General features: G+C 39.8%; 3 protein-coding genes across 3 annotated transcripts in view; 1 reads left to right on the forward strand and 2 right to left on the reverse strand.

Annotated features, from left to right (window-relative positions):
• Positions 1–1,839: 1,839 nt before the first annotated feature.
• On the forward strand, positions 1,840–5,229 carry CBG21666 (the record flags this gene model as incomplete). Its single annotated transcript, XM_045235249.1, has 7 exons — positions 1,840–2,001; positions 2,053–2,541; positions 2,592–3,274; positions 3,321–3,672; positions 3,695–4,819; positions 4,854–5,006; positions 5,137–5,229. The coding sequence occupies 7 exons, from the start codon at positions 1,840–1,842 to the stop codon at positions 5,227–5,229; spliced, it is 3,057 nt and encodes a 1,018-aa protein (XP_045097395.1).
• A 1,250-nt stretch (positions 5,230–6,479) lies between these two features.
• Positions 6,480–11,333, reverse strand: part of CBG21667 — a gene marked incomplete at both ends in the record, with an annotated part of 14,533 nt that continues 9,679 nt past the window's right edge. Inside the window, 3 exon segments of the mRNA XM_002632868.1 lie at positions 6,480–6,597; positions 6,640–6,723; positions 6,787–6,893. Of these exon segments, the coding sequence (XP_002632914.1) occupies positions 6,480–6,597; positions 6,640–6,723; positions 6,787–6,893 (309 nt within the window).
• On the reverse strand, positions 9,989–11,333 carry CBG21668 (the record flags this gene model as incomplete). Its single annotated transcript, XM_045235250.1, has 1 exon — positions 9,989–11,333. A coding segment is annotated over one exon (1,345 nt), but the record flags the coding sequence as incomplete, so codon positions are not given.

The following is an 11,333-nucleotide window of genomic DNA, read 5'->3' on the forward strand; positions in this document are numbered from 1 at the left end:
GCTATTAGATCACTCTGACCTATTTTACGAGCTATTAGAACGTCCTGACTCATTCTTTCAGTTATAAGAATATTCTTACTTGTTTTTCGAGCTATTAGAAAATCCTGACCTATCATTCAAGCTATTAGAATGTCCTGACCCATTTTCCGAGCTATTAGAACGTCCTGATCTATTTTTTGAGCTTTTAAAACAAGATGACCCATTTTCGGAGCTATTAGAATTTTCTAAAATATTTTGTGAGCTATTAGAATATCCTGACCCATTTTGTGAGCTATTAAAATCTCCTGACCCATTTTATGAGCTATTAGAATAGTCTGATAAACTTTTGGAGCTATTAGAATATGCTGAGCCATTCTCCCCCCTATTAGAATATCCTGGCCAATTTTTTGAGCTATTAGAATAGTCTGATTAACATTTTGAGCTATTACAACATTGTGACCCATTTTTTGACCCGTTTTATTGAATAGACAATAGTGTGAAGGTGATCGTGCTTGTCTATCAGTCGTGCATCGCGGGTTCGACTCCTGTATGTGCGTTTTCGTTTTTTTTTCTGTTTTCAGGCGGCGACATCCTAGAATGGACGAATAACGAGAAAAAGTCGGGAATAAGTGCCAAACAGTAAAGAAATTTAGTGTATTCTAAAAAAAATAAATGCTCGTCAAGTAGCGCGCATTGGTCGCAATCGCACGATTTTCCGTCAGAATACATGATCTCGCCCCGAGAAAACCCCGTAGACTTTCGTGTCTGGCCTCCTTTATAAATGACCTAGAAAATGGATTGGGGTAACTCAGAAAGCCCTTATCAAACTTATCAAATCGGTTGCTAAGCATGGAAATAGAGACAGAATATAGTAATCTACAGAGTCTGTTGGGTGCTGGAAGATTCTTGAAGATAGAATCCCTTTAAAGTCCTAAATCCCAATGCTCATCACAATACTTCATACATATAAAAAAGGCGAATTCCACAGAGAAAGTACATATAAAAGTGACAGTTTTTTTTCAATGATTTTTTCCAAAACGCCCAATTTGAGCAACACCCAAAAAAAGCCTTAATCAACCAAAAAAAAGCCTTAATCAACAGTCTTCTCTTTAGATCTGTTTCTGCAAAAGTTCTCTCTTTGTCTGTCGCCTCTTCTTCTGTGTAACATCCGACATTTCGCAAGTTCCTCTTATTCTACGTCATCACAGCGACAAATTGTTCTTTTTTCCAGAATAATAGATTTTTAGCCCGAATTTTGATTTTAATAGCGAAAAAATGAAGAGAATGATTTTTTTAAACGACAAAAAAAACAAAACAATATCACATTCTTTATAATTCAGCTGAAAATAAGCACTCTGGCTCAAATTCGAAGACGGAAACAGAAGATTTTGTTTAAAAATCTTCTAATACATATTTTTGCAATTTTTTTGGAGATTTTCCTGCAAAACCGTTTTCTGAAAGCGATTTTATCCATGAAATCTGCCACGAAGCAGCCACCGCATCGGCGGAGACACAGTGCAAACAAAAGAGACGCAGACGAAAAAGCTAAAGGAACATAGAGTTTTTGCGGCCGGGTCTCGGCACGATTCTCTCTTTCTGAGTTGGCGAAGGCTTCCTCTCTGTTTTTCAAGAGTTCTATGATGTTGCCGCCGTATCTCTGGAATTTTTCAGCTTTTTCGAGTTAAAATCAAATGAAATTGTCAATTAAACATCTCTTTTTGTTATCAGCTACATGAATTATCGATTTTCGCCTCGCAAAAGAGAGAAAAACATATTTTTCGGACATAACTCTTTTTCATTCTCTTTCGCTCGCTTTTGACACATTTTCTCAATATTTTGATTTATATTTTTTGCAGAAGAATGCCGCTTCGACTCGATGTGAAACGAAAGCTGCTGGCACGCAGTGATCGAGTCAAGTGTGTCGATCTCCATCCCACCGAGACGTGGCTGCTGGCAGCTCTGTACAATGGAAATGTGCATATTTGGAACTACGAGACGCAAACTCTTGTGAAGTCTTTTGAAGTGAGTTTTTAAAAGCATCAAGGATAGAAAAAGTAAAAACGAATTTTCTAGGTTTGCGATGTTCCTGTGCGAGCTGCGAAGTTCGTTCCTCGTAAGAGCTGGGTCGTTACCGGATCGGACGATATGCACATCAGAATCTTTAATTATAACACTCTCGAAAGAGTTCATCAATTTGAAGCTCATTCTGATTATCTCCGATCGCTCGTCGTCCATCCAACACTTCCATATGTTATCTCGTCTTCTGATGATATGCTCGTCAAAATGTGGGATTGGGACAACAAATGGGCAATGAAGCAGTCGTTTGAAGGACATACTCACTATGTGATGCAGATTGCTATCAATCCTAAGGACAATAACACATTCGCCACGGCTTCTTTGGATAAAACTGTCAAAGTGTGGCAATTTGGATCAAATGTTCCAAATTTTACCCTTGAAGGACACGAGAAGGGAGTAAACTGTGTCGATTATTATCACGGAGGAGAGAAACCATACATTATTTCTGGAGCTGATGATCATTTGGTGAAAATCTGGGATTATCAGGTAATATTTTTCAAATTTTGATTAGAAACTGAAAATAAATTTTTTTTCAGAACAAGACCTGCGTTCAAACTCTCGATGGGCACGCTCAGAACGTTTCTTCAGTCTGCTTCCACCCAGAGCTTCCACTCATTATCACCGGATCGGAAGATTCCACTGTTAGACTGTGGCATGCCAACACATACAGACTTGAGACCACTCTGAACTATGGATTGGAGCGCGTTTGGTGTATCCAAGCTCAGAAGGGAGCCAACACTGTCGCCATTGGATATGACGAGGGATCGGTTACTCTCAAACTTGGCCGTGAAGAACCAGCTGTCAGTATGGATTCTTCCGGAAAAATTCTCTGGGCCAAACATTCCGAAATCCAGCAAGCCAATTTGAAAACGATCTCGGCTGAAGAGTCGGAAGCAATTCAGGATGGCGAGAGATTGCCACTTTCGGTGAAGGATCTCGGATCTTCTGAAATCTACCCACAGACACTTGCTCATTCTTCGAATGGACGCTTCGTCGTTGCTTGTGGAGATGGAGAGTACATCGTTTACACCGCCATGGCTCTCAGAAACAAGGATTTCGGACAGGGCCTTGAGTTCGTTTGGGCTGTCGACCCGAACATGTTCGCTGTTCGTGAATCAGCCACCAATGTGAAGATCAAGAAGAACTTCAAGGATCACAAGTCGATTCGTTCCGATATGGTGTTGGAAGGAATTTCTGGAGGACCACTTCTCGCATTGAGGTTTGAATTTTTAACGAAAAGAGCCGATTTCAATATAATATTCCAGATCGACCAACTCTTTGTGCTTCTTCGACTGGGAAAGCGCTGTGCTCGTTCGTCGCATCGAAATCACATCCAAGAACATCTACTGGAGTGATAACGGAGAAATGGTGGCGATTTGTGGAGACGAGTCGTTCTACGTGCTCAAGTACAACGCTGACGCTGTCGCCAACGCCACTGATGTTACCGAAGATGGAATCGAGGATGCTTTCGAGGTTATCGGAGAGCAAACTGAAGTAGTGAAGACCGGATTCTGGATTGGTGACTGCTTCATTTTCACGACGGCTCTCAACCGAATCAACTACTACGTTGGAGGAGAAATCGTGACGATTGCTCACGTTGATAGACCACTATACTTGGTAAGTTTCTCTTCAAAATTAGCTAAAAGAATTCACAAAATTTCAGTTGGGATACATGGCGAAGGAATCCCGTGTGTATGCCGTCGACAAAGATCTTAACGTCATCTCTTACAAGCTTCTTCTCTCCGTCCTGGAGTACCAAACCGCCGTTATGCGTCGCGATTTCGATTCTGCTGACAAAGTGCTCGCTACGATTCCAAAGGAGCAAAGAACTCGTGTCGCTCACTTCCTTGAGAAGCAAGGATTCAAAAAGCAAGCTTTGGCTGTATCGCAAGACCCAGATCACAGATTCGATCTTGCTGTTGCTCTTGGGGATCTCAAGACGGCATACGATTTGGCGATTCAAATGGATTCCGAGGAGAAATGGAAGGCACTGAGCAATGCGGCGACCCTCAAGTCTGAACTTATGCTGGCCGGAGAATGTCTCGGGAGAGCTCGTGATTATGGAGGTTTGATGCTGCTTGCCACCTGCGCAGGATCTGCACCGCTTCTTCAAAAGCTCTCCGTTGAATCTGCTGCTGCTGAAAGCCACAACATCAGCTTCCTCAGTAGTCTTCTTCTCGGTGATATTGACTCTTGCCTGGATAAGCTCATCGCTACTGGACGTCTCCCAGAAGCCGCTTTCCTCGCCCGCACACACGCTCCATCTCGTGTGCAATCGATTTTGGACTTGTGGAAGAACAAAGCATCGAGCCACAGTGAGAAGAGCAGCAAGAAGATTGGAGAATCCCTCGCTGATCCAGTAAAATACGAGAACTTGTTCCCTGGATTCGCCGAGTCGTTGAAGCGCGAATCGTTCATTCGTGAGATCTCCAAGATCCCAGTTCCAGCCAACGTCCGTGTACCATCTGTTGCCAACAGAAATGTCGAACAAGAGTTGGAAGAAGCTGTGGCATCTGGTGTTGTGTCATTCACTGAGGATGGACAGGCTGTGTTGAAGAACGCTCCACCATCGGAGAAACAACAATTGAAGGCTCCAGTCCCACCACAAATGGCTCGTCAACCATCGCCAGCCAGGGAATCATCACCTGTTCCTGTTCGTGAGCCAACGCCAGTTCGCGAGCCGACTCCAGAACCAGCTCAATACGAGGAAGAAGATGAGGAAGAGTTCGGTGACAACCAGGAAGAGATTCATGTGCCGGTAAGTGTCCTATTAGGTCTTCAGATTGAGAAGGAACGAGAAATCAATGTCTATTTTGTTCCAGAACGAAGAAGAAGACGCATTCGGAACATCAAAAACACCAGATGTCGTATTGGAGACGAGTAGACCAGATATTGTGCCACCACGGGGGTCTACTGCGCCTGATGTTGTGTCTGCACCAGCGCCTCAAGAGGTACATTAATAATTACTTGTCTAATTAATTATTTTTAACCAGTCGGTTTTATGCCTCTCCGGGGCTGAACCGCCTGGCTCCCGCTTACAGTACCCTTAATCTTATAGAGTTTTACTTTCCAATTTTTCAGGTCCAAGAAGATCGGTGGTCCGATGACGACTTTGGAGATGCGGAGAACGGTGATCTCAACATGGACGATCTGAATCTCGACGAGGAAGATTGACTCGTGGTCGATCGATCTGCCCAACAGGAAAAATAAAGAATGATGTGTTTTTGTGTCCCCCATTCCATCTATTGTGCACAGTTTTTTGACGAATGATTCAGAGCAGATTGATCGATAGAGCTAGTGATTAATGTTTTTATCAGATACTTTTCAAGATGTGTTTTTATTTGCTAACCCAAAAATGGTGTCGGTCCACTCTAACATTCATCGGGAAGTTGTTCTGGAATAGTGTGTGTTTTTCTTTAATTTATTATTAAATTTCTAATAGTGTTCTGGCGCACTTCTTTTTTTTGTGATTTTATACCTACTGGTCACTTTTCCTTTTTTCTTTATTGCCAACTACCCTATACGCCCCCATATTTCGAAAAAATATAATTTATTGAAAATGTTTTTTCCCCCATTTTTCTTGTAAGATAAGTTATTATTCCCAGCTTCCTCTTCTTTTTATCATTGCGGTGTTTTGTTTGTATTCTAGGGGTTCTCTTGTTTTTCTATCGCACTTCTTCTCTTTTTTTTCCAATTTCACGATTCCCCAATTCTCTTATGTGTGAACTGAAATCAATGTGTACAATAATATGTGTTATTGTTCGTCTTTATTAGGAATATTGTACTTGAGATAGGAAGAAATCTGTGGCTCATTGGGAACATTTGGATGATAAGAGGACAACAATTGGGACACATGATATTCAAAATAAGGCACTTGAAGGAAGAAAAAAAATAGAAGGCGTCGAGTCAGTTTGGAAAAAGAGTGTTCGATGTGGGTCCGATACGATTCTTGGGACGAATGCCATTGTGACGTGGTTGGGCAGACACTGAACGAGCTTCTCGTTCTGGAAGCTGCTCACTTCTTGAGATTCGTTCCGACGATTCACTTCTCCTTTTCGATGCTTCCGGCTCGACGCCACCCCGTCAACTGTCGCGCGGTTGGCTTTGTTCTTTCTGGAATAAAGATTATCTTTCTGGAATCCAGATTTCGGATATTTTGTGACATTTTTGTCCCGCTCTTTCGAGGGGACTCCAAAAATTGGTAATAATACTCAAAGTTTGCTCCTTTGCACGGAAATCTTTAGTAAAAGGCGAAAGATTTTCACGGTCAAATGCAGAGGAACCAGAGTTGAAGAGAGCGGTAGCCGCGCGCTATACATGTGCGCGCATGTACCGACGCTTCCCGGGTTCCGCCGCCCGCTATGTTTTGTGTGTAAAGTGGGCGGGGCTTAGCGGGAGACAGCGGAGAAGGAAGAAGAAGGAGAAATGCTTACTTGTTCGCGATAAATACTTGAAATGGTGCAAGCGAAACTTTGTGGGAATGGTTCGAAGAAAAGAAAGGTTTGACGAGATGAGGAGATGGAATTTACGGATATTCGGATTCTGAAAAATAACGTCATCTGAATTTTTAAAAATTTCAAAAACCTCGTCTTCGGTGGTTTATCGTGTTGCTTATTCTTGATGAATTCGTCCAAATAAACTTCTTTTTTCTTCTCCATGAAATTAATTCTGGGTTTGGAGGTCTGAAAAGAATTTTAAGTTTTTATGGAAAGTTCTAGAAAAACGAGAAACACCACTTTAGTTTTCTGATTCTGAAAACTTGGGACCACCACGAGGAAGTTGTCATCGTGACGGCCGTGACTGGAGATGTATCGGTAGACGGCAGTGATTTGGGCGTTCTGAAACAATATAGGAGTTTCTGAAAATGTTTCCGTTTCGTAATTTCAAGAAATATATTGTTTTTTGAGGAACTTTAGTCTTTGAAGCACACATGGTACGCTCTCCCACAGAACATTTCCGAACTGCAAATTAATTTTTGATTTACAGAAAAAAAGTTTGGCGCGATCACAATTGCAGGTCTAAAACCATATTTTCAGAATTTATCTGATTTTGTGGAGTTCCAAGATGATTCAAATAATTCTTAAAAAATTAATTAGTGGTTGTAGATTCATGTATGGTCGTTTTCCGGAAGGAAAAATGTCAAAAATGGTCATTTTGAAAGTTTTTTACAGAAAAAATCTATCTCCTCTTTCAGTTTTCGACATTTTTCGACAAAATAAAAAAGTTTTCGACAAAATAGCATTTTTGTGTTGTTTTTTGATTATAAAAAAGTTTTATCAGACGAATTGAAAATTCGTCCATAGAAAATGTAGAGAAAATAATTGCGGTTTTTTTTGAGCTATAGAACTCCTAGAAATGTCAAAAACTGAAAGAGGAGATAGATTTTTTTCTGTAAAAAACTTTAAAAATGACCATTTTTAAGATTTTTTTCTTCCGGAAAACGACCATACATGAATCTATAACCACTAATTAATTTTTAAAGCATCATTTGAATCATTTTGGAACTCCACAAAATCAGATAAAAAATTCTGAAATTATGGTTTTTGACCTGCAATTGTGATCGCGCCAAACTTTTTTTCTGTAGATCAAAAATTAATTTGCAGTTCGGAATTGTTTTGTGGGAGAGCGTGCATGGGGAGATTTGTAAATTTTAAGTCGCGAAAATGTTTTTTAAATTTTCCCGATTTTTTTTGCGATCAAATAAATTTTTTGCTGAAAGTGGAGAAAATTGAAGTAATTCATAGGATGTGAACACAAAAGAAACAAGTTAATGAACACAAGTGCGAGTTTCAAATTAGCTACAGTAATCTGACCGAAAATTCGTCTGAAACTCGTATAAGGAGGCTAAAAACCAAAATATAAATTTTCGGTTTCACACTTCTTCAAAAAACTTTCAAACTTTCGGATTGTTTATTCGTGGGTCTCTAAACGTAGCATATCAAAATAACGACTAGTAGTAAGAAACCAAAAAAAAGTAGCTGACCTATTTTTCTACAAAATTTTTTCTTTGTTTCAGAAAAATGATATGATAACATTCGGAAAAAATTGGTGTTACAGTTTAGACTTTTGAAAAAAAATCAGATTGGAAAATAGCAACTTCATAAGACAGGTATTCCATTTCCAGATTTTATGCATTGTTTCTTTTATATTGCTTTGAAATTTCATAGTTTTCAGAAACCGAAAAAAAAGTTACGGTAATCCTACTACCGCAAACACTCTACTAGAATGTCCGTCAAACCATCAACTTTGATCCAATTTTCTCATTTCCTGTGAAAGATCTCAAAAAGAGGTCAACTAACAAAATTTTTATTATAATATTACACATTTTTTGGCAGTTGACAATTTTTTGATATCTTCAACAGGAACCAAGATACAAGGAATCGGTTTCAGAATTCTTCAATAAATGAAGAAAATTCAGGAATGTTCAATCGAGGATCCAAAATTGTGGGGTTGCAGAATAACGACTAGTAGTAAGAAACCGAAGTAGTTGACCTGTTTTTTGATTAAAAATTTTTCATAGTTTCAGAAAAATGATATGATAACATTCGGAAAGAATCGGTGTTATAACATTGTTTGTATTTCCAGAAAATCGATATTTCGAGATTCCCAGTTTGGACTTTTGAGAAAAAAAAATCAGATTGAAAGTAATTGAAAGTTTGCACCTAACTCAGGTAAACGATTCTGAACTAGATCTGACTTCATTCGGAATTAGATCTGAGTTCGTTCGTAAATAGACGTGGCATGATCTAATATAATACAGAATTTAGCTGATCTAATTCCTTAATTCGATCTAATTCCGAATGAACTCACAAGGGAAGGTTTTTTAGACAACGGTTGAGAATTTGCTCAAAATTTGCATACTTATAGTTTAAGACATTCTCTATACGATGACGAAAAAATTTTTGGCCCGTTCTCACTCCCATGCCGAAAAACTTGTCTGAAATTTTGGGCCGATTTCGGTGCGCTGGGGATTTCGGCTTCCCCTTCCCTCCTCTACCAATTCCAAGTGAGAGGAAAATATCGGTTGTGTGGTGTTGTGGTAAGAGGGCGGCTCACTAGGATTGACTATGCTGGTTCGAACCCCACTGTGGTAAGACTTTTTAAAGCATTTTTTGAAACTAATTTTTGATTCCAAGTTTGCCTCCCTAGGCACTATATGACACTTTTTGATTAATTTCAAAAGGTTTCAAAGAAAAAACGATTTCATGAGAGTTTGAGGAAAAAATAGATAATGTCTTTTCGACCGGTTCTTACATACTCGTAAAAACTCAAATTTCGGTCACTGAAAGTTGCTCAATTTTGCTCTTTTTGAGGTGGAGTACTGTCAAATCGATCACATACAAGATTCGAACCTATTTCTATAGGTTGCAGTAAATTTCAAGCGATATTTCAGAAATTAGGAACTGTCAAAGTTCTAACAACAATCAGATTTTTGAGATTTTTTGAGCCCAAAGACAACATTGGGCTGAAAAAATTTGTTATAATGCTATTTTTATCGTTTCTGAATAATTGAAACGTTTTTTCGCACTTTTCAAAAAATTTTCAAAAAATCATTTTCAAAGTGTGGGGGACCCCATGGTGATTTTTTGGCTCTAGTGTGAAATTCTGGTCCTTAAAAAAAATTCTGGTCCTTAGAAAAAATTCTGGTCCTTAAAAAAAAATTCTGGCCCTTAAAAAAAATTCTGGTCCTTAAAGAAAGATGTGGGTATTTGAATAGCTTTCATGTTTTTGTTTGAAAATTTGGTTAGATTGAAACGTTTATTTATTCCAATCATGTTTTCAATAGTTTTGATGTTTTAAAAATAATTTTTTTTGTAATTTTGATTTTTATTCAGAAGAAGGTATAAGACTAAAAGGTGTGGCATATAAGAATTAGAGAGGATAAATAGTTCAGAACACAAAAAAAAAGAATATCGGTTGCAACAAGATGATCTTATCCGCGTCCTTTGAACTTCCTTCGGCCGGTGAAAGTGGATTTTAGAGTAGTGGTTGTGAATCTTGGAGTAATGGTAGTCGATCTTGGAGTGGTGGTAGTGGGCCGCCCGCGTCTTCTTCTATCATTCCGAGTCTTCTGAGTGGTGATGGTTGTTTGTCTCGTTTCAGGGGCAGACGTCGTCCGTTTCGTACGAGGTTCTGTCGTGGTTCTTCTCGACTGATGGGAAGTTGTTCGTCTTGTTCTCATGGTGGTCGTGGTCCTCATGGTTGCTGTGGTTGTGATGGTGGTTGTAGGATCAGCTTTTCGACTTTGTGTCTTCTTCCGAGGTTTTCGAGTTTTGGTCGTCGTTTGCCTTGGTGTAGTTGACGAAATTGGTCTGTTGGTTTTGATAATCATTTCTGGCTTAGAAGAGGTGGTGGTTCTCATTGTAGAAGCGGTAGAAGAACTTCGACGTTCGTTTCTATTTCGATTCAAACGAGCAGCCATTGTGGTTTGTCTTGTTGAAAATGTAAAGGCGCGATTGTTTCTTTCATTTCGTTGTTTGGGAGCAAATGAAACTCTATCAGAATCGAACTGTTTTCTTTTTCTGAAGATTTTCGTGGTCGGTGCTTCAGTCAATTGATCTTCCTCTTCCTGTTCATCTTCGTACTCATCTTCCTGATTCTTTTCCTGCTCCTCATCCTGCTCCTTATCCTGCTCCTCATCCTGCTCCTTATCCTGCTCCTCATCCTGCTCCTCATCCTCCTTCTCTTCGTCCTGCTCTTCGTCCTGTTCTTCTTCTTGCTCTCCCTCCTGCTCTTCCTCAAACTCTGATTCATCCTCGTTTTGGATATCGTCATCATCATAATCATCATCATCATTATTATCACCATTATCTTCATAGTCATTATTGTCATCATCATCATCATAGCCATTATTATCATCAACTGTACTATCTGCTCCGTCTTCATCATCGTCGTCTCCATGATTCGGGTCGCTGGAATCGGACTCGTCTTCACCGCCGTCGTAATCAGAGCTTTCATCCGTGGAGAGTTCAGATTCACTTGAATCATAGTCATCTTCTTTCTTATAATACTTCATCTCGATCAGAAGGTGGTTCAGAAGTTTTTTTCTTCCGAAGTATCGTCTAAACATGTATGTCGACATGTATCCGTCGAGTTGATCTTCTGGGACGCCATATTTCGCTTTGAGTTCCCGTTTGAAAGCACCCCATGTGGCTTCAATAGACTGAGTGTGAACTCGTCGATCGCTGGGGTCAACAAAGTTTACTTTGTGATTGACCCATCTGTGTGTAAACGCTCTCTGGAGGGTTCTGATGCCACCGTAGGCGGCCCAACCATCG

Source organism: Caenorhabditis briggsae (assembly GCF_000004555.2).
Source record: "Caenorhabditis briggsae complete genome, chrIV, whole genome shotgun sequence".
NCBI lineage: Eukaryota > Metazoa > Nematoda > Chromadorea > Rhabditida > Rhabditidae > Caenorhabditis > Caenorhabditis briggsae.